This window comes from Phoca vitulina, unplaced genomic scaffold, assembly GCF_004348235.1.
Source record: "Phoca vitulina isolate PV1807 unplaced genomic scaffold, GSC_HSeal_1.0 scaffold20, whole genome shotgun sequence".
Classification (NCBI taxonomy): Eukaryota; Metazoa; Chordata; class Mammalia; order Carnivora; family Phocidae; genus Phoca; species Phoca vitulina.
The window spans coordinates 34009151-34031666 of NW_022589723.1; the positions used below are offsets into that span (position 1 = coordinate 34009151).

General features: G+C 52.6%; 1 protein-coding gene across 3 annotated transcripts in view; it reads left to right on the forward strand.

Moving 5' to 3' along the window:
* The window catches only part of CORO2B (coronin 2B), a 125320-nt gene that overhangs the window by 44731 nt on the left and 58073 nt on the right, over positions 1–22516 (forward strand). For all 3 annotated transcript variants that reach the window (XM_032416953.1, XM_032416956.1, XM_032416955.1), the window contains exon 2: positions 19606–19806. In XM_032416953.1, coding sequence (XP_032272844.1) covers positions 19606–19806 — 201 coding nt within the window. The remainder of the gene's footprint in view (positions 1–19605; positions 19807–22516) is intronic.

A 22516-nucleotide genomic window follows, 5' to 3' on the forward strand; every position in this document is an offset into this window, starting at 1 on the left:
ACATGTAAATAGCTGAAAGACGGCACCAGTGGCCAGGGAGTTGGAACGATGTCATTAAGCCTTAAGGTTGGAAACACCGCGGGGAGGGGTGAAGGGGGTGTTCAGTGTCCTGGAGGAAGTGAAAAAACCTCAAGATGAGTCCAGACTCACATTCTAAAGCCTTTAGACTGGTGGCTTGTCCTTCTCACTGAGCAGGGCTTTTAAAAATGCAGATGCCCAGGCCCTGGGACCAGCCGCCTGGGTTAACTCCCAGTCTCACCACTAACTGCAGGAGCTTTGCTCAGGGCTGCAGAAGGAAGAGGGGCCCCGGGCATGCGGCAGCCCCCTCCGGGTGAGGCAGAGCCGCCATCATGGGGGGAAGGGGTGGCAGTGTCCCCCTTCGCCCCCACACCCAGCTGGGTCCGCACGTGGCTCGCCTTCCACCAGCTCTGGCATCTCAGAGGTTGTTCTGCAATGGGGAGGTCACAGAAAAGAGAGGTCCGAGCGGGCCGGAGCCGTGTCCCATTCACTCACTTACTCACTCAGCAAGTGTCCGCTAAGCCTCCACCGTAAGGCCCCACAGGGGATGCCACCATTACAGCTCTGGTCCTTGTGCTCCAGAAGCCTCCAGTCTGAGACATTGGCCTCGCCGTGCTGTGACTCTCACACAAGGTTGGCATAATATGGGCGGGGCGGCGCTAGAAATATAAAGTGTTCTGACGGCCCAGGGAAGGAAAGCGTTGATCTGCCTGGGAGATCTAGGAAGGCTTCCTGGAGGAAGCAGCCTAGGGAATTCTATTAGACAACTCAGTCATTATTTGCTGAGTTGAACCTTGCAGGGGCAGCCTGTTCCCTTCATCTGCTTCCGTAGCCCTGTTTACTTCCAGCCTCTCTGTATTGGAGCCAACTTGATTTGCTATGTGTCCTCAAGTTCCAGGGGGGTCTGTGCTGGGGGCTTTATTCACCCTCCCCTTGATACCCGCCGTCTTCTCTCCTGGCCCCTAAACTGGAAACCCAGCAGGAGATCTTGTACAAAGAGTGCCAAGGCTCCTGCCCACCGCCACCAAAATGCGCTGCAGGGAGGGAAAAAGGGCGAGAAGGGGTAGCTTGATTTCGGTGGGTGCTTTGTACATATGAGTAATACCAATCATAAATGTTCAACAATAACAATACACTAACATAATGACCAACACTGAGTGCCTTCTCTGTGCCCAGCACGTTGGGTGCATTATCTCATTTAATTCCCACACTAGCCACCAAGAAGTGCTATGGCCTGCTTGTTGAGCGATACACCCAGTGGAGCTGGAAGGCTTGGGTTCAAATCTCTCCTCCACCTCTTCTATATGGGACCCTGGGCAAGTTACTGAACCTCTGTGCCTCAGTTTCCTCCCCTGTAATTAGGGGAAGATAATAGCACCTAGTATAGCTCTGAATCGCTATGAGGATTAAGTTAATGTTTGCAAAATGCTCAGAATAGTACCTGACACGTAGCAAGTACAATGCTGTGTCAGATACATTACACATGCATTATATTGCTTCATCCAGGTTAAAACAAAATCGGGAACAGCTGAGTCTCACTTAATCCCCACATCAAGCCACCTCCTGTGGTTTGAGGAAGCACCACTAATAGCCCTGATTGGTCCGACAACTTGTGACAGTAGCCAGTTAGTGGTAGAGAAAGACCTTCAACCCGGGCGGGATGAGAACACGGGAGGGTAGGACCCCCCCCCCCCTTGTCTCCCGGGATAGCTGTGTGGTTCACATCCAGACGGGGCAGGGAGGAATGAATTGGAATTGGGGGTGATAGAGGTGCAATGGCATTAATTAGCGTGAGCAGAGAAGAGCCCAGGGACTGAGACCTACCGGAAGGTGCTGGGTGAACCACGGGATTGTGCTGGGGAGTACTAAGTAGGTCTTGGTGTTTTGTGAAGTTGTTGCCCCCTGAGCTGGTCTGCCCCACATTGGAAGTTCTGGAGTAGTCAATGTCTGAGAATAGCATTTAGGTCAGAAACACAGGAGGGTAATTAGAAAGGCTCCATGAATGGCTGCCATGTACAGTTGTGCAGGTTGTGCCCTGCACAAGGGCACCTGGCAGAGAAGCAAGTCCAGCTCACGTTTCACTCACCAAGCTGTGGGCTCTGATCTGGGTCTACATCTGCCTAAAGGAAGGGGCACCATTTTTTATTTTCACAGAAGTGCCCTACAGACATGGGGTGGTCTTGACTCCAGGGGAGGGGGGATTAGAGAGACTTTATCTGTAGAGATGAGTCTGCAGAGGTCAGATGTTGCCAGTGGGCTGGCACCTGGGGAATCATGGCTTTGGTTTCCATAGTGACCTGGAGGCCCTGAAGCAAAGAACGCAGCCTGGGATCTTGTCGATGGAAGACTGAGCAACTTCTGGGGCTTCCTAATGTGCTCACGAAGTGGATGGGGACCAGCAGAAGTGTCCGTGACAGGAGCAGCCCCTGTGGGGGTCAGATCAGGAAGGTTTGGATGGGGCTGAAGAAGATGCTAACCCTGTGGAGTCAGGGAGGTTAGGCTCTTGAGCCAGCAGTGTGTGTGTGTGTGTGTGTGTGTGTGTGTGTGTGTGTGTGTGTGACTACCGTGAGGGAAAGGAGAAAGGGTACCTCAAAAAGCACGACTCCCGACGGACAGTGGGAGGGTATCCTGCCCAAGGCACTGCCGCCCTTTTGGAGGTGCCCGGTGCCCACGTTTTGTCACCCGCTTTGCTGCCATGTTGGAAGGGGGGAGGAAGGGTGATGGTGTGTGTTTGCTCATCGCCCACCAGGCCCGGGCCAGATGTTTTACACACATGACCTCATTTTCCCCTCCACGCCTCTTCCTCCTCCTTTCTGTAGCAATGACAGCTTTCAGTAGAATAAAAAAAGGGGGGGTGGGGGGATCTCCTTTCAAGTCTCCACAGCGTTGCTGGGCCCGGGATGTGCTGTGTGGGGTTACTGTGTAGCAATAGGCACTATGAATCTGATTCTCGCTCCCCGCTGACCCCCCGGATCCATGCGACTTTTCCAGCAAGCACACAGGAAGAAGAGGCAGCTGCCTCAGCCCACCCCAAGGAGCTCTGCTGGGAGAGGAGAGAAACCCTGGGAGGGCAAGGGAGGAGGTCCTGGTTTTCTTCATCCTCTGGCAGAGGCCTGGGCTGGGTAGTGTCTGGGCCTCCTCGCCATCTCTGGGGTTTTGACTGTGGGGGTGACACAGAGACCTCACAGAGACCTGCCATGGGCAGTGTCCAAAGACTCAGACATCCATTACCCCCTGCCCTTTCTTCTATCAGCTGTGATGCTTTGGGCTACAAGTAGCAAAAAAAAGTCAACCAAGAAAGACTCAAGCTGTAGGCATGTTTCTGTTTTATCGAACAAGAGGTCTCTGGGAAGGAGGACTACGGGCCAAGTGGGGGCTGCATCCAGGCAGTGCTCCAGGTGCTCAGGGAGGGTGAGTCCCCGGGGACAAGGTGGTCAGGGACCCACTGGGGCCAATTCACTATCGTCTTGGAGCCAGCACCCCACACTGGAGAAAGTCCTGACATGCCCACGCGAGGAGAGCCCCTTCTCTTGAGCTGCCAAAGATGATTGGTGTCCCTCCGCATTGCTGCAGTGGGTTCTCTGTTGGTTCTAGAAGCGGACCCTTTTATCGTTACTAATAGGAGGCAAGAGAGTGAGCGGCAGGCAGGCCTCGCAGGCTCCCAGGGGCAGCCACATGACCAGGCATCGGAAGCCAGGAATGACGTTTCAGATCTGCAAGTGCCCAGGATCCCGGGGGTTATCTTGTCTGCTCAAGCCTGGCCTCGGGGATACTGATGAGATCTCTCTTTACTCTGCCTCTTGCCTCTGCAGCCTCTTCCTCTTTGTGAAAGGACTGGCAGCACCCTTCCCCACACGAACCCGCGCTCTGTAACCCCAGGGGGCGCTATTCACAAAGTCAAGTGTGCAGTGCACGGCCTTCATGGCCTTACCTGGCGGCCCCGACACTTGGACGCGCAGAGAAGATAGAGATTCTTTATTTTCTCCAAAGCTGATGTGCTCTCATTCAGAAGCCCCACTTCACAGAGTCACGGTGATAAAACACATTCAGCCCAGTCCAGCGGAGTCAGTCTGATTCAGTCATTTAAATAGTCTTGTGAGGTAAAGGCTCAGCCCCTTCGGGGTTATTTGGCTTCTGCTTGAATGATTCCAAAGGGCTTATCTTTCAGAGCTCCTCCTCCTCTGGCTCTTTTTCAAAATGACATCTGTGGATATAGATGGCTGAGGCTTATGTGACCTCGGGTGTCAGGGGAAGGGGGCCTCTGGTTCTGTGCTGGTCCTTACACGTGTCCTGGCTGATGTCCACTAAGGTGTGGCTGGTCTGCCCTATCCCAGAGCATTCTTTGGGCACCTACCACTGAACTCTGCAACTGACAGACTCATGGTCCATTTCTTCTTGGCCCTAATGACAGGGTCCGTTCCCAGCTGGGCCTTTGTCTCATATCCATCTTGCCCCTGGCCTCTGATGCAGTTGGCTTGCCCCTCACAATAGCAACTTCTTGGTGGCATGTGGCTCTTAGACCTTCCCTGTCCTCCCTCAGAGGTGTACTTGCTGGGTTCTCTCCACCAGCCAGGAGCTGAAGGGAGCTCAGGCTTGTACACCCAGCCCCCTCTGTTTGGCCATTCCCCTTGGCCATCTTAATCCTGGGAGGCCACATCTTGTTTGAATAGTGATCTCCCTCCAGAATCCTTTTTTTCTTTTGTAAAGTAGGCTCCATGCCCAGCGTGGAGCCCAGTGTGGGGCTAGAACTCATGACCATGTGATCAAGACCTGAGCTGAGATCAAGAGTCAGACGCTCAACTGACTGAGCCACCCAGATGCCCCTCTTTCCAGAATCCTAACCAAGAAGTTGGAGGGAAACCTCTCCATCTACCAAGCACATTGCCCCTGAGATTTTGACCCGAGGTATGGAAAATCAGGACACACACCTGAACATGAACTTCGGTTCTGATTTCCCTTCACATTCTCCATCTCCATCTGCGAGGAGTGGGCTTTCCCTTTCCTGTGGTGTCTCACCAGAGTCAGCCAAGGGAGACTCTTCATTTGCTAACAGGGGAAGATGGGAGTCCAGAAAAGCCTCTTAGGTCTGGCTCTTAAGACTGTCGTGTAGCTGCAAAATCCTATTTTGGATGTCAGAACCTGCATTTTTTTTTATTCCTGCTTTAACCATCCTAAGCCTTTCTGGATAAATGGATGCCGACAAGAGGAAGGAGAAGGTCACAGTTAGCCAATGCAAAGGAGTAAAAGATGCTTACATATCTAAAAAGTAAAATTGACCCTCTTTATGCTTCTCTGTGTCAAGATGCCTGGGTGGCTCAGTCGTTAAGCGTCTGCCTTCAGCTCAGGTCATGATCCCAAGATCCTGGGATTGAGCCCCGCATTGGGCTCCCTGCTCTGCGGGGAGCCTGCTTCTCCCTCTGCCTCTGCCTCTCTCTCCGTCTCTCATGAATAAATAAATAAAATCTTTATGCTTCTCCATGTCCTCTTCTCCATCCCCCTTCTCTGGGTTTGTGGCTCCTTCCTCTGCCACCAACTGCTGGCTCCCCGTAGCTCACATGTAAACCCTCCAAGGAAGGAGCTGAGTGGTTGAACTAATCACCACTGAGTGTGGGTCTCCCCTACTGCGCAGAGCTCTGGAGTTAGGCTAGAGGCCCCTGTGGGACACAACACGGCCGCCTCAATGAGGCCGTGTCCCTCGAGAGTTTGGGCAGCAGTGGCTGTCATAGGGGAATCATTGGCCAAAGATCCAAGAAGATTCCCCTGTCTTTGCCAGGTCTTAAATTAATTAGTAGGTTCTTTCTTTTTATAAGGCAATGAGTGAGTGAAAGGTAGAGAACATCATGAGACAGTCATCAGTCAGATGGTTTTTTAAACAAAAACCTTTTTATTTTCTCAGTGACATTAAGTTTCATCAAAAAGTTTCCACTCTAGTTTCTAGACCTCCAGCTGATGAAGTTTTTCCAGTGTCTTGGAGGAAATGGCGACTCCTACCACACACACACACACACACACCCCACACACTTGCACACACACATCCCTAGGGGGGATAGTGGAGGGCGAGCAACAGAAAGAGTTTATCTCCAAATCAGCTGTGTGCATGTGGCCTGGTGTCTGCTTCTCTGTGGGCAAGCTGATGGCCCACCTTGTCTGTGCCCAAGATGATTACCAGTAACATGAAGGTCTTCAGCTTTCGGGGTGCCTGAGTGGCTCCCTTGGTTAAGCATCAGACTTCAGCTCAGGTCAGGATCTCAGCGATCTTGGGATCGAGCCCCACGTCAGGCTCTGTGCTCAGCGGGGAGTCCGCTTCTCCCTCTCCCTCTGCCCCATCCCCTGCTCGTGCTCGTGCAAGCATGCTCTCTCTCTCTCCCCCAAATGAATTAAATCTTCAAAAAAAAAAAGGTCTTCAGCTTTCCCGTTCTCACTTGGGACACTGAGAGATGGGTCGGCCTCCTCTGTTCTCTAACGGACTCTACTATGTAGCATGCAGACCGTCCTCCTTGTCCGTGGCCGCCCCGGATTGCAATCTAGGCAAATTATCTCTCGGGAAGGAGGAGGCCCAGGCCTGGTGACCACATTACCCCCCCCCCCCCAACCTGCAACAGTTTATCAGCCTGTCTTTGCACTGCCAGGTGACAGGGAGCCAAGGTCTTGTTCTGTGAGGTAGGTGGTCCTAGGACCCCTGGCCACAGGGACCAACATGTGGAAGGGCTCCTTGGCAGGCCCCGAGGAAAGCTCGTGGACTCTGCCCCACAAGTGGCTCTGAATGCCCCCTTCCCGGCAAGCACACCTGACACATTGTTTCAGGAGTTTTCCGTGACAGGAGCAGCATCGGCCATGCGAGGTCTGACCACACATGTCTGAGCCCTGAAGTGCGCTGGCTTGGGGACGCCTGGATGGCAGATCCCGCCACGGGGAAGGAGCCCTGCGATGAGGGGCTGGACCAGGCGCCCTGCACGTGGGATCCCCAATCATCCTTAGCATCAGGCAGGGCATTTTACAGGTGAAGAGCCTGGAGGGTCTCCCCAGCCCAGCCTTTAGCCTTAACTTCCAAACAACCTTTAAAAAAAAAAAAGTTGCTCAGCCTTACCTAGCAAGAGACCAGAGGGCCACAGAGGAGGGTGTGAGAAGTCGAGATTGTGGGAAAAAGAGAATCAGGCTGAGAACCAGAAGTCTTGGGCCCTTAATAAGGGCCACCAGCCCTTATTAAGCACTTACTGCATGCCCGGCCTTGCAGCTCCGCAGTCTAGGAATGCAGAGTAAAGCCCTCGAGGAACAGTTAGGCCAGCTCTTTGATTGACTCGCCCTACCGCAGGATAGCTGTCAAGGGCAAATGAGATCACCTCAAGTACTTTTTAAGGAACAAATGGATTTATATAATAACTTTCATATAGTAGTTCACACAACGCTCCCCACATGTCACTATTTCACGGGGACCTCACAACTATCCTAGGGAGAAGGTATGAATTCTATCCATTTCACAGATGCAGAAACTGAGACTCAGCAAAGCAAAGGGATTTATGAGAGGTCACAGAACTAGGGCTTCAAAGGGCACAGTGCTTTCTGCACCACAGCTCAAGGACTTACGTCCCCCCAGATCACCTGACAGCTTGTTAGAAATGCAGAGTCTTGCCCCCACCCCCCACCCTGGACTTCTTGAATCAGACCCTCTGGAGGTGGGGCCCAGTGGTCTGTGCTTTAGCAAGCCCTCACTCAGGTTTGGGAAGCGCTGAACTAAAGCACTGTTTCTCAACTTTGACATCTCTGCAGATCACCTGGGATCTTGCAAAACTGGATTCTGCTTCAGCCCTGAGTGGGGCCTGGGATTCCGCATTTCTGCTCAGCCCCCAGAGAGTGCCAGGGCTGTTGGCCCACAGATAGTACACTGAGGAGCAGGAACCACCTGGGGAGCTCGGTTCAAATGCAGATTCCCTGGTCCACTCCCAGAGAGCGTGATCCTACAAGCCGGAAGTGGGGCCCAACCACGTGAATTTCCACAGATACCTCCGGTGACTCTGAGACAGGTGGCCTGGGGCTCACCTTCTGAGGATCCCTTCTCTGGAGTTCAGGCTTGCAGACATCCACCCCAGCCTCATTTTCAAAGGTTTGCCTCCTCCACGCCCCATCTCCACTGGCCTTGAACCACCCATCTGATCCCCTGCCAAACTGTGGGTTAAGGGGTGTGAGTGGGAGGCCATCCGTGAGCCAGTGGGGCCCTCAGTTCCTCAAAATAGGTCAGAAGTCTGGCACAGACGAGGCTCAGTGGCTGCAAATAGAAACCATCTGTTGGGCCTGTGCTTTGAGCTCCCCTGCTCTCCTCCCTCACTGGGCAGAGGAATATAGAACTCAGAACCCCAGTGGTGGGTGGGCGCTTCTCTGAGCAGGGCCTGCCCACCCCAGACCCTCCCACCGGGCCTGCCTGTTGAGGAAACAAGCAACCCCGTGTTGCACACAACCCTATCCTCTCACCCCGCCTCACCCCCCACCAAGAGGAGTCTTGCAGATGTGCATCACATAACCTTGCTGTGTGACCTTGGACAAATCACTTTCCCTTTCTGGGCCTTCGTCTATAAAATGATTGGATTTTCATGGACCCAAGGGTGCTTTTCTGCTCTGACAGGCTATGAAAAAAGCCTTTCAATGTCAGCACCTACATGTAGGAGAAGTCGGGCCCCTAGAGAAGCAGACATTTCCTTCTCCTGGCTTTCTGCCCAGGTCGGATCTTACAAGTTGGCTGTTGATCCTGCAGATTTCCAGAAGGGGATGGGCAAGGTTTGTGATCTGGGAGTGCCAAGGGGGCTTTTGGAGGCTTTGAGGGGAAGTGATGTGGTCCCTCTTCCTTATTCCTGTCCTCATCCCTTCACTCGTTCGTGCATTTACTAAACATGTAGCAATACTGTATTCAGCCTAATGATAAGCCCTGGACAAATGAGGGAGAATGAGACCTAGTCCCTGCCCTCCATCCCATCCAGTGTGATTGGGGAGCAAAGATGTAATGTAGAGCCCAAGTGTCAGACCTGAGTTCAGACCCAGCGCCTCCATTTATGTGGCCTTAGAAGCCCAGGTACATCTGTCCTTGGGAATTATTATTGTATCTTTTCCTAGGGTTATTATCAGGATTACAGGATGTAATGAACATAAAATACTTGGCTCACAGCAAGCACTTAAACATTGGCTATTGTTATGGTGTGCTGAGCCAGGAAAAGGAGAGCACAGGACAGAGCCTGGGGTCTTCGGGAAAGACTTCCCCACTCGGCAGCCATCTTGAGGGAGGTGGGAAACTCTCCTGAAAAGCTCGGAGCAGTGCAGGCCGGCAGCCTTCTCCTCACGTGTCCAGTCCTGCTCAGCAGAACAGGAAAGACTGCAGGGATTCAGGGCAGAAGCCTGCTCCAGGAATAGACTTCATGTCTGGCTGGACTTGCATTGGGTGATGGGCAGTGGGCAGCATCCTTGGGAGCTGGAGCTGGATCCTCCCATCTGCAGGCTGTTGAGAAGGTGCCATCCCAACCACGTTCGTTCCCACTTTGATCTGCTCTGAGAGCATAAGGGAGACAGGACAGAGCTGGGAGGGATCCCTTTTCATGGCCGAGAAAGGCTTGCACAAGAGGCTCTGGGAATCCATGGGGGCGCTGGCCTGGAACCCAGGCATTCCACGTTTGCCGGGGGTGGAGAAAAAGTCATTGGGGTGACTCCGGATCATGGTCTTCTTTAATCCCCCTGCGTCCTGGCTGGGAACTACTGGGTATGGAGGTTCAGTTTGATTAGTCTCTGCTAGGATGTGACTTTGGGGGGCTAATCAATGTTCTACCAGTGCTGTCCAATAGAATTTTTTGCAGGGAGGAAAACACTCTGTAATCTGTACTGTTCAATATGGTAGCCCCTAACCACATATGGCTAGTGAGCACTCAAAATGTGGTTAGTCTAACTGAGGAACTGAATTTTTAATTGGATTTTATTTTAATTAATCAGTCACATGTAGCTAGCTAGCTACCACATGGGACGGTGTCGCTTGGCCTACTCCTAGGTAGAGGGGCTAGAGCAGATATCCTCAAAAGCTGCCGTCCACGGATCCGCGCCTTCGTAACACGCCCCTCAGATGATTCCCGTGTGCAGTCAGGGTAGGGAAGCACAGGACCAGGGATCTGAGAGACACTGTACTGAGGGAAGTGGTTAACATCCCATAGCGTACGGAGTCTCGCACCATCTGTCCATCGGTCTGTCTGCCTTGCGGCCTCTACCTCTTTTTCCGTCATCTGATTTCCACTGCTGTTTAATCCCGGACCAGCTACACATCCAGTGATGCTACAGTCATGGTGAGAGCATTTACACCACGGAAACTGGTAAATACTACCAACCAGGGCGCCCCCTTCCTCAGCGAGCTGGCTGGTAACCATTTACCAGCACACCCCTGCCCTAGACCCACTGGCAGGTACATTCTTTGAGTCTTTGCCATGTACCGAGCATAGTTTTAGGCATTGCTGATGCCGCAGTGAGCAGGGAAGACAGAAATGCCTGCCCTCCTGGAGCTGACATCCTACCGGAGAAGGGCACAACCAGATGTGTCAGATGCGTCGTGTGGTTGATAATGACACGTGCCTGGGGAGGGTCTCACTGAGAGATCGCCTCTGAGAAAAGACCTGCAGGAAGTGAGCAAAGCATTGCAAGGAGGGGGAGCAGCATCCTCCTGAGCAGGTCACGTCACAGACAAAAGGAACAGGGTCTCACACGGGTTCGGGGCCTCATGCCAGGTTGGTGTCGAGTCAGAGTACAAACATGGGTCACCTGACCACGGCCTTGCTGTGGAGCTGTGAGCTCCGGCCTAACGGTGGAGCAGGGTCTGTGAGCCAGCTTCCTGCCTCCCGGGTCCCTGCTGACACTGGGTGTGCCGTGGGGAGCGGAGGATTCCGGGGCAGGCCCTACGGAACTCTCTGGAAGCCCAAACCCAGCAAATCCAGCAGTCAGAGTGCGGGTCAGAGAGAACACAAGCGGTCCAGCGTCTCTGTGCTGGTAGTTGCTCAAATGGCCACAGCATCTTCTCAGGAGTCCTGAAAGCCAGTGAGAACTTGGTGTCCTGGGCTAGACCACAAAATGGCGGAGCTGTGTGGTGAGCCATTTGGCCCAAACACCTCCTGTGGCAGAAGGAGGGATTGGTAGAAGGTCCCCAGCAAGTGAGGGGTTGCGCCAGCTGGAATGCAGGTTTCTGGCATTTTCCTCATACCAGAGGTTCTCAAATTGGGCTCCACAGGGGCCCAGGGTTCCACAGTGTGGTCGCAGACCACTGCATGAAGGTGCTCCCAGGTTCCTTCTCGAGTTGAACACAAGCATCTCCACCTTTGCCTGTGTGCACTTTGGAGGTCTGAGTGATGCTCTGTTGAGAGAAAGGGTAGCCCCGCTGAAAGGAAAGACCGTAGCCCTCAATCTCACAGAGAAGGAAACGGTCAGTACGACCGCCCGGCCTGGTGCGCTTCTCAGGACCCCGAGCAACAGTCACTTCTGCTCCCTCCAGTCTGGGAACATGCGCTGGGTCCCTCCCGTGTGTCCAGCCCTGGGCTCAGAGACGGAGGAGGGCCGGTGACCAGCTGTCGCTCAGGGACCCCGATCCTTGTGGTCAAATGAGAGGAGAATAGTGATACTAGACCTGCCCCTTGTTATAGTCGCGTGCCATTTGCAAAGCACGTCCCCCTGTGCTCTCCTGTCCCATCCTCACAGAGATTCGGGACAGGGGTGCGGTTGACGCCCACATTGCACCGAGGAGGACTCTGAGCCGGGGGAAGGAGGGTGGCTTGACCCACGTCATGCGGCTAGTGATCCCCACAACATGGAAGAGGTCAGCCTTCCTCTGGCAGCTCATGGACAGAAAGTGGCTCTCCCACGGATCCCGATGGGCTGCCACAGGGCTCCTGGGCTCCCTGGCTGACAGCCCTCCCCCGGGGATGTAGCCACGAGCTTCCCCCCTCACCTGAGTAAGAGACAAGGGAAAAAAAAAAAAAAACCTGCCCTGGTACATTTTTGTGTTCCAGTTAAAGGACTGAATTTTAGTCATCATCATCTAGAAAATGCACCCGCTGGCCACAATAAATCATTTTTAGGATCGGAGGACAGGATACAATTTGCTTCCACGTGGAGTGTACATAGTGATTATCTCAAAGGAGAAAAAAGACAGTCTCCATTTCTTAAGAGGCTATAAGGGCCATTCAGCTGCGAAATGAATGCTTCTTCCTTCCCGGCCCTCCCCCCTCAGAGGGAGACCAGCATGGCGCTGGGCCCAGGGAAGGGCCGCCAGGGAGCCGGCCCAGCAGCTGTGCACATCTGGAGGCCAGAGCCTCTCCCTCCCTCCTCCTGACCCTCAGCCCAGCCCAGCCCCCTCCTGCTCCTGGCAGATCCTGGCCTCCCCAAGTAAACACTTAACTGAGGTCAGAGCCTCTCCCAGCAGGCCAAGGGGAGAGGTTGGAACTAGTGTTTGGCACGTGCCCAGCCTGTGCCTGAGACCTGGCGGGGTACTTTGGATTTGGTCACTTCACTGCATCCGGTGAGCCGGGTGACATTATTTGCGTTTTATGGGTAGATAAACTAATGCCCAGAGAGGTTGAGTAACTAGTCTAAAGTCACACAGCTAACAAATTACAAGACAGTGACCTCTGGATTCTTTCTGACTCCCAAACGCTGCCTACTCGATAGTTTCTTGACACTTCTGTAACGTGCCCTGTGTTATATGGAGCCGGCGTGAAGGGATACAAGTTGAGGGAGAGGCCAAAGGGAGAGAAGATGTGTATTATCTTGGAAAGAACAGTAGACTAAGTCAAAAGGTCTTGGCTGGTCTTGGCTCTGGCACGTTCATAGCTTGGGACTTCGGGCTAGTCTCGTAACACCTCTGAGCCTCGAAGTCATCACATCTGCGCTATATTTGCAATGAGGTTATAGTATCCGCCCAGCTCTGCGCATTGGTCAGCTGGGGTGGAGGGAGGTGAACGAGGTGCTGTCTAGACTGGGTCATGGCTATGACATGGGTGGGCTTCTTGGGGCCATTCTGCAGGAACTGGTCCCCTTGCAGATACTGTGCCGTCCGCAGCAAGGAGAGCTGTACTGAATTCAGGGGCCTTGGCCTCCCGGCGACAAGGGGCCCAGGGCACATGCGGGCTGCATGACTGCTAGGACAAACACTGCAAGGAAGGGCATGGACCCAGAAGCTCTAGTGGGGGAGGGTAAGGACCAGACCCTCATCCTATGGGCAGGAGTGGGACATCAGCTTGAGAAGGCAACTCGAAACTTCAGGAAGCTGAAGTCACAGCCCTGGGGTGAGGTTCCTGAGGGAGGCTCCAGCCTGTCCCATCCGGGGAGCTGGGCAGCTGCGCCTGACCTCGGCTCGCGCCCTGCCACCATACTGAGAGTTTATTCAACCGGCGTCACTGTGAGGGTCCTGCTAGACAGGAGTCCAGGACCAGGCCTGGGGTGGGGTGCACAGAAGGGGTTGGATGATCAGGTAACCCCTAAGCTAGTAACAGGAGAGAGAAAACACACACCTAAAGCTTAGAATAAGTAGCACTAATCAGCCCTTGGGACACCCTAGGGGGAAATGGCAGTTGCCATGAGAGTGGTTGTCATTCAGGGTCACCACCGCCCAGCTGCCACGGTATCAGGCTCCCTGCCCTGGCCAGGGTGACAGAACTAGGACCCTCGCTGGGCACTCTGGCCCCCACGCCCCTTTCTATGACAACACAATGCCTTTCATAGAGGAGCTCTGTGATCTCATCTTGGGGCCAGAAGATGGGCTGGTCCCATCCATTATTCCACACCACCCTGATCAGAGGTCATCCACCAGAATCTCGAACCCCTCCAGGGATGAGAAGCTCATTACCTCTCAAGGCAGCTTCCTTTACCACCTCAAGCAGCAGTAACCATTAAGAAAGTCCTCCCTTGTAGGGAGCTAAATGTGTCTCAGTCTGTGCTGATTGTTCCTGAAAGGTTCAGAGAGAGAGAGAGAGAGAGAGTATGTGTCCCGCCCTCACTAGAATTAGCTAGGACAACCCACCAGGATCAAGGCTGTGCTTGGGGCACGGGGTAAAAGGCAAAGGGCCAGGTTCTAGGTCATCTCTTGGCTGCCACACTGACTTCGCTTTGAAGTCTGGGCATCCGCTGCATCCCGGCCTCGGCATGGCCTCCTCCTCTGGCAGAGGGCGGAGTGCTTTCTGTTCCCTGCCCCCACACGCAGCCAGCTGATCTCAGAGTGAAGTCAGCCCCTTGGGAACTGCGGGTGGAAAGGTCAGCCCTCTGGGCCTGCGGTCGCCCTGCTTGGGTCCACAGTGCGTGTTGGTGCCTGATCCGGCCTCCCAGGCCTTCCAGCCTTCTGTCCACCGCCCTCCAGACCCTCAGTGCACCCAGCCCATCCCTCCCTGCCACCAGTCGGACCAGGTGCATGTGACTCGTTCTCTCTGCCTTCTCCTCTCCATCCTCGCCCCCACCAAAGCCGAGCGATGAATGACAGGGTCCTCTTTCACCTGAATCGAATAAAAAGCTTTACACCTGACTCCTGAAGTTTACAGGGAATACGGGAATGACTTTGAAGGTGTCACAAAGCAACACGAGACAGGTCGCTGGGACGTTTTATTACACAGCTGACTTGGTGTCTTCAAAAAGTCAATACCACAAAAAAGAAAAAAAGAAAGAAAGAAAACAACAACAACAAAAAAAACCCAAAAAAAGGTGATGGGAATGTTCTAGATTGAAAGGAGGCAAAAGAGAGATCACCACCAAATGAAACCCATGGGACTAACCCGTGGCTCCCCGTCCTGGTTGTTCACGATATGGAATAGCTGTAAAAGGCATTTTGGAGCATTTTGTGTATGGATTGGGTCTTCGATGGGATTGAGGAATTGTTAATTTTCTTAGACGTGATAATAGTAATGTAGGAAATTGTCCTCCTTTGGAGGAAATGCATGCAGGTGTAATAGGAGACAAGAGTCATGTGTGCAACCTCCTTTCAAATGATTCCACAAAAGAAAAAAGAGACAGGCATGCACATGTGCGCGCGCGCGTGCGCTCAAACACGCGGAGAGAAAAAGAAACGTGGCAAAATGTTAATGACGATTAACCTAGGTGCTGGGTGGTTATTTTACCATTCCCCCAACTATTTTTATGTATTCAAATCTTTCATAATAAAAGGTTTGAGAAAACCTGATCTGGGCTGCAGAGTCAGAAAGACCAGGTTCAAGTCGCCCCTGTGCTCGCCAACTATCTGAAGTTGGGCTGGGTGTTTCCCACCCTGTACAAGGACAGCCGGAGCTCCCCCACGGGGATTGTGTGCAGCCCCGTGCTCTCTGGGTGCCTGGTACAGGCGGACGGCCCCCACCCCCATGAAGCCCACCCTGATCCCCCGCTTCCCTGACCTCCCATCCCCATAGCACTTCTGTTCCGCAGTCTGTTTGCCACCAAGCGACTGTCCGACCACCACGAACGTGTCAGGCACGGGCTTTATCTTCTCCGTATTTGAAAGCACGATATGTGCCCGTGCTCTCCTGGGCCCCCTCAATGGCCTGGGCCCACGGGAACAGCGGTGGCATCGTGAATGGGACTTGCACCTACGTTATCTCATTTTGATTCCTCAAACAACCACATAAAATCAGAAATTATGGATCTCATTTTAGAAATGGAGCACCTGATGCTCAGAGAGGCAAAGCGTCTTTTCCAAGGTTAGCAGGAGTCCGAGTGGGGAGTGGAAACCCGGGGTCCAGCACTCTGCCGTGCACTTGCTGTGGGCCCGTGCGGGGTGGGGCTGCAGGCCCAGTGATGAGGACCACGATCGGCAAGGGCCCTTCCGAAGGCCCAGCTAAGAGATCCAGCCCCAGCCTACCCACCAGTGGGAAGACACCAGCAGCGAGCTTGCTGAGAACAAAGCCCTTGGAAAAACTCTCCTCCTAGGAAGCGGGCTGGCATCGTCGAGGGCCTGCTGGGGCCCAAGCTCAGGATGTAGGCTCACTGGAAGAACAGGCCTGCTGAGTGCAGGCCCCACGCCCCAGGGCTGGGCTCAGGCCCCCCAGGATGCTGGGCTGTGAGGGGCACCAATGGGTTATGTTCAAGGAGAATACAGGTGCGCCTACTAGGAGCCTTGACCACAAATGCTTCTTTGTGTACCTACGCTCTGGGGAATGGGGCAGTGGGGAGATGGGGTGGGGGGAAGAAAGGGCAAAGAGGGGGGACAATGCAGGAAGGGTGGGGGGAGAGAGTAGGGAAAGAGTGGAGGAGAGATGGAGGAGGAAGAGGTGAAGTCAGATGGGAAGATTGATCCAGGTATATCCAGCGCCAGTGGGCTCCACCCAGGGAAATATGGGTGTTGTAGGGAGGGTTCCGGAGAGCCTGTCAGGTCAGCTGGTCTCAATGTTACCGGAGCTCTGGAACTAGGCATTTCTCCGGAGGCCCGTGTGGATCCCCCCACCCATGGCAGACCCAGGCTAGAAGCCCTGAGGACCTGGGCGCAGGCCCCACCCCTGAACCTGCAGGCCTCTGGGGGATTCAGAATAAGCAGGGAGTAGAGATTGGGGGGCTGCACAAAGCCCAGCCCTTCCTCTCCTGCCTCATATTCCGCTCTGTTAAGTGAGCATCCAGAGGGGTGCCAGGCCTGTGCTATGCATGTCACGGCATCTTGGCATTGACTCCTCCACACTCTTGGAGGTAGTGGGGATTATTAGCCTCCTTTATGTAAGAGCAGATGGAGGTAGCTCAGAGAGGTTAAGTGGTTTGCCCAAGTCACACAGCTAGGCAGCAGCAAGGATGGCCCTGCATCTGCGGCCACATGGCTCCCAGTCTGGTTCTTGTTACCCTTCCCCTCACAGCACCCATGAGACCCTACAGTGAAGCCTGCACTGGGGAGGAGTGTAGTGCTGGGCCATTATCGACAGGCCTGGCTCAGCCCATCCCAGGTGCCAGGCCAGGGGCTGTGCTTGCAGTGGAAAGAGAAACTGTCGTCCGGCTCACCGGATGTGGGCTAGGAAGTAGCTCCCCGAGCCTTGTGTGCTGGGGGAGGCTGAACCACACCAGCTGTCTCCCCCTGGGTCGGGGGGCTCCCTTTGGAGAGGGGCTGGACCTGTCAGGGGCTGGGTGCCCAGCAGGTCTCCCCATGGCATCTGGGACTCATGTGGGCTGCCCAGGAAGAGCAGAGACCAGTCTGCAGTCCAGCTCAGAGGTCCTGGGGTCACCACCTGCCGTCATGGAGCTGAGACTGTCTTCCTGGGAAGAGAGAGACGGGAACACAGTGGAGACTAGTCCCTGAGGGAGAGGTGCTGGCTGTCCAGGGGCTCTGAGGAGTCTGGGGCTGTGGAGTCGAGTTGAGTTGGGCCCTCAAGGCTAAGGGTGGGCTGGGCAGGGAAGAGGTGTAAAGGCTTTCCGGGCTGGGAATGCACCAACAAAGAATAGGAGGTAGAATTTCTCTTTCTTTCTCTTTCGTGGGAACTGTGGAATCTAGAATGTTGTACCTGGAAGGAACAGAGCAATTCCTAACACTCCCATATCAGATTGAATTTTTGCCAGGTCTATACTATATTTTTCATACTGTATTTTTTGTATTTGATTCATTATTTTTTAATTTAGCCTTATTAGCAGTAATATCTATGAAATCATGGATTTGGCATGCAAGTTTTATTATTTCTAATGCAAATTAAAATAAACACCTAACTACTAAAATTAAACACTTCATCTCTGTGCCGTGTAAGGGGATCGCGAGTGAGCACGTGGGACCCCACCCTGGGCATCGCTGATGTAATCCTGATGCGGAGTTGATGCCCTGAATGTGCAAGGGGCTCGCGTGAGGTCATGCAGCCAGCAGTGCTGACCGGGCTCCCGTCCATGTCCAGCAGGACTTTGTCCTGAATAGTCCTGGCAGACCTGGGCGGGGACCAGAGCAGGCAGATTGGAGTGGGTGGCGGTGTGGGCCGAGGCGGGGAGGGAGGGAGGAGTGGCGAGCAGGGAAAGCAGGGAGAAGTCCCCTGGCAGGGTGCACAGTGACCCCGGGCAGTGGAGAAGGTGGGGGTGGGGGACCCCCGGGGGGCTGGTGGGAAGAGGATTTGTCTGCAGGTGAGAAATCCCCCCCCCCACTCCAAGAACCTCCTTATTGGATCTGAACTCCTTCCTTCAATGAAGAGAACTTTGCAGCTGGGCTTCTGGCTTTATTTAAATCAAATGCAAAGTTTTGTTTTCAGATTCTCAGAGTTGGTGTCTTGATTCCGTAGTGGTGCTTCCTTTTGTTTTTCCTTCCCGTGGAAATTTCCTGTAGGGAAATCACCCCTGCCTCGTTCTGTCCCGAGATGCGGTAGGAGACAACAGGAGAGTTGGCAGGAAGGGGAAGGCATTGGTCATGGCAAAGTTGGGCCAGCAGCATATTCATTTGCAAAGTGCTGTTGAGCTCTAGCTGTATGCTAGGCCCTGGCTGGGTCCTGGCGGGTGGCCTGTCGCACTTGGAGACACGTCTACCCGGACAACACCTACTCGGGTTCCGTCTGTGAAGGTGACCATTTGTAGGGCTTCCCTTTAGGAGGCGCCATCCTGTAGCAAAGCTGGACTCCATCGTGGGCTGCCCACGCGGTCCTCCAGTCCCCCTCGTGCACATCTCTGTTCTCGGCTGCATGGCATGGGACACGCATGCAGTAGGGGCCAACTGGTTGCTTGGTTGGAACCTGTGTTATCAATGGCGGGTAGAGAGGGGGTTGGGCTCTCAAACTTCAATGCACTTCTGTTTCACTGGGCATTTCCTGCAGGTGGGAGAAAAGCAGAATTAAAATGTTAGTTTCTGGCCCCACCCCCCAGATACTGGGTTCAGTAGATCTGGACCGGGACCCAGGGATCAGCATTTGTCACAAACAACATGCAAGGCTCGGATGATGTTGACACAGGTGATCCTTAGACCACACACTGAGAAACCTTGCTCCAAAGGGTATTCTGACACAGGAAAGAGTCTCAGATTTCCAGCAGGAGACCTGTGTTCAGGGCTCTACTTATGAGCTGTGTGGCCTTGGACAAGTGACTTAACCTCTCTGTGCCTGATGATGATGATGATGATGATATATAGGACTAAGAGATTTCTGAGGGTGCATTTGTGGATTAGAAGCTCTAGAGAGAATCAGAGGAGGGATGATAATGGATGGTTGTTTGTCTCTGCACAGAAAGGGGGACATCCCCCCATCCTCACCAACAGCAGTGTTCTTTGCCTTTGTGGCCTCCCAGCCTCCTCTGTCTGTACCTCCCATACTGAACTGAGCACAGTCTTTGATATGCAGGAGGCTTCCCATACGTGTTGTTGGGTGGGTGGTCTGCTCTGTCAAATGCCATGTCCCTAGCAAGTGAAAGGACCTTCCATGTTTTCTGGAAGTGCGATGGGAGTGTGCACCAAAGGCAGGAAATGTATGAGTGCCCTCATGCCAGTCTTCACTCTTGTAGGACTTTATTAAGAGAGTTAAGTCCTCTAGCACAGGGCTGGGCCCACAGAGGGCCTGGCATTCTTGGAGGCTTCCTCCCCTCTCTCCACTTCCTTCCCCCCAGTGCCCAGCCCAGGCCCTTCCGGAAGCAGTGACCTGCCTGACCCTTGTCTCTCCTGGTCCCTCACAGATGTCCTGGCGTCCACAGTACCGCAGCTCCAAGTTCCGGAACGTCTACGGAAAGGTGGCCAACCGGGAGCACTGCTTCGATGGTATCCCCATCACGAAAAATGTGCACGATAACCACTTCTGTGCTGTCAATGCCCGCTTCCTGGCCATTGTCACCGAGAGCGCGGGAGGTGGCTCCTTCCTGGTCATCCCCCTGGAGCAGGTAGGACCCGCACCTCCCTAGCCCCGGCAGCTGTCCAGAGCAGGGAGAAGCCCTCCTTGGTCACTGTTGGGATTATAGCCTCTGTTTCTCTCTGTGCCCCCCCCCACCCTTTTACTGTCTCATCATGTGTCCGGTGGCTGTGCCCTCCCCAGTGTTTTCCTGAGATTCTCCAGAACAAGCGCAGGCCAGGATCCAACAGACCTGAGATCTGTTCCCAAAACTTCCCCAAAGATTGCAGTTGGACAAGTCACTTCCCTTCAGATACATGGGGCTCCCATTAACACTCGGGATTGGAACATCTGATCTCCAGGTGATCTCCAAGACCGGGTCCCGCTCCGCAATTCTGTGTCCTGGGTTGTCCTTTTTGGTGCGGAGCTGGAAGGGATGAGGACCCAGCCATAGGCACACGGGGCATCTGCAGAAATTACACACTCATTAAAAAAACATAACGAGTTCCCCACTGAGAGGCTGGAAATAATTTACCTTCCCTCTCATCCCCACTTCCTAGATAAAGGTTTTCCCCCTTCTGTGGCTGCCTTTGTGAATATAGCAAATTAAATCTGCAAAGCCTAGATCATGAAATTTTGAAGCTCTGCATTCAGGCAGAGTCCCTGGAGGCCCGTGGGAGGTCACGCGCCTCAGGGAAAGTGCTCGCTGTCAGTCTCGCTTGTTTATGGCTGAGCTCTCCCTTCCCAGCCTGACTCATCTCCACTCCCACCCTCCGCCAAACCGCTCAGGGGAGGAGGAGGTACATGCGGAAGGAAGCCTTAGTTCTCGAAATCTACCGTCAGCTGGTGGTGGAGGATGGATTTTTCCAGTCTCTCCTACCCACAGTGGGAGAACACAGATTTGAGAAAGCCTTAGGCCATAGCCTCCCTCCCACCAAAGGGGGCACAGCCGCAGTGACACCAAGAGGTCTGAGGACAGAGCCCGATGGACAGAGAGGTCTGAGGAGCCATGGCCTTGGTGGCAGGAGGTCTGGGTTCTAGTTGGCTCTGCCACTTGCCAGCCATCTGATCTTAGGCGTGTCACTTACCCTCTCTGCACCTTATCTTCCTGTAATAGTAAAACGAGGATGCTGAATCCTCCGTCTGCATGCGTGATATTGGTATGGAGTGGGATGGTAGACATGGAAGCTCCTCGTGAACCACATAGCATGTTAAAGATGTTTGGGTATTTTCCTGGGAAAATCTATTAGCTCTGCTCATGGCCTTGGCCTATAAATGCCCACAGCAGCTCTAACACATTCGGAAGGATTCTGAAATGTAGCTTGTCTCCCCTCTCAAACCAGATGGGCTCAGATACCTATCTACCTTGGGGACCAGCTAAGCTCCAGCCACAGCAGGTCCCCACCCACGTGTGGGTTGGTCCATACAGGGGCTCAAGTCCATTGCTGCCCTGTGATACTCCACTGTGTGGCTTACAAAGGTCAATAGCCAGTACCTCACGCTGTAACGATTAATTCCAGATGTGTTACAGGTCTAAACATTAAAAGAAAAGAGAAAGAAGAAAAAAGGAGAGAAGAAAAGAAAAAGAAAAGCTACAAGTATATTATAGGAAAAGAGAGTATTTTTTAAATCATGCAATGAGGAAAGGCTTTCTAAACAAGATAAGAATCCCAGGACCATAAAGGAAATGATTAATAGATTAGAACAAATTTTTTAAAAAGGTAAAATTTCCATACTACAGTAAGACATGTAAGGAAACTTAAAAGCAAACCCCATAACTGATACAGAAAAAAAGATCCATGTCCAAAATAGATAAGCGTTCCAGAAAAATCAATAAGCAAAAGAACCCTGTAAAAAAAAAAAACAACAACAGGCAAAGGATATGAATAAGCAGTTCACAAAAGATGAAAATATGTGTTTTAACCTACTAAAATAGGAAAAGATTTAAAAGAGTATCTTTGGTATCGCTGAGTGTGTGAGAGAGCAGGTGCCCAAATACATTCTTGGTGTATTTGGTGTATTTACATCAAATTTACAGGTAACCTGGCACTATTAACATGTAAATGCGCATGTCCCCTGGCTTAGCAATTCCACTTCTAGAAATCTATCCAACAGAAATATTCTCAAGTATACCCAAAATGTTTGTAACATTTTTTAGTACTCCATTTTTTTTTTTTTTTTTACAATTTATTTTCTACAGAGATAAAGTTTCTCTCTCAAATTGCTTAAAAGTTTTGAAACTCTTCTCAGTTTCTGTAATGGTATCAAAGAGTTTTATATTATCAGTGGCACTAGTCTAGAATATGATCAGATTTTGTAAACATTTCAGGGACAGCAGGGAAAAAGGTACTCTACAGAGTGTGAGACTCTGCATAGAGATAAACAGTGTATTTGAACACATGCATATATGGCCAATGCATACGGAGCTTTTCAACTTTATTTGTTCACATTTTGTGATACATTGTGTTTAATTTGAGTGCTAGGGACCGGGGTGATAGCTCACTCTAGCAGTTGGTTTCTGTTGTTTTCTCTGAATCCAATAGATTTTCACTTTACATAAGTGCGTGATGGTTCGTGCAGCACTTTTATAATAATGCAAATTGGAAGCAACCTGCAGGTCTATCAATAAGGAAATGTGTGAAAGAATTAGGGGACGTCCACATAAAGGGATGCTAAGCAGTTATCAAAATTGATGATGTAGAACAGTTGTTCCCAAGTGCTCAGCTCAGAATCATTTTACACTTTTTAAAAGTATTGAGGAT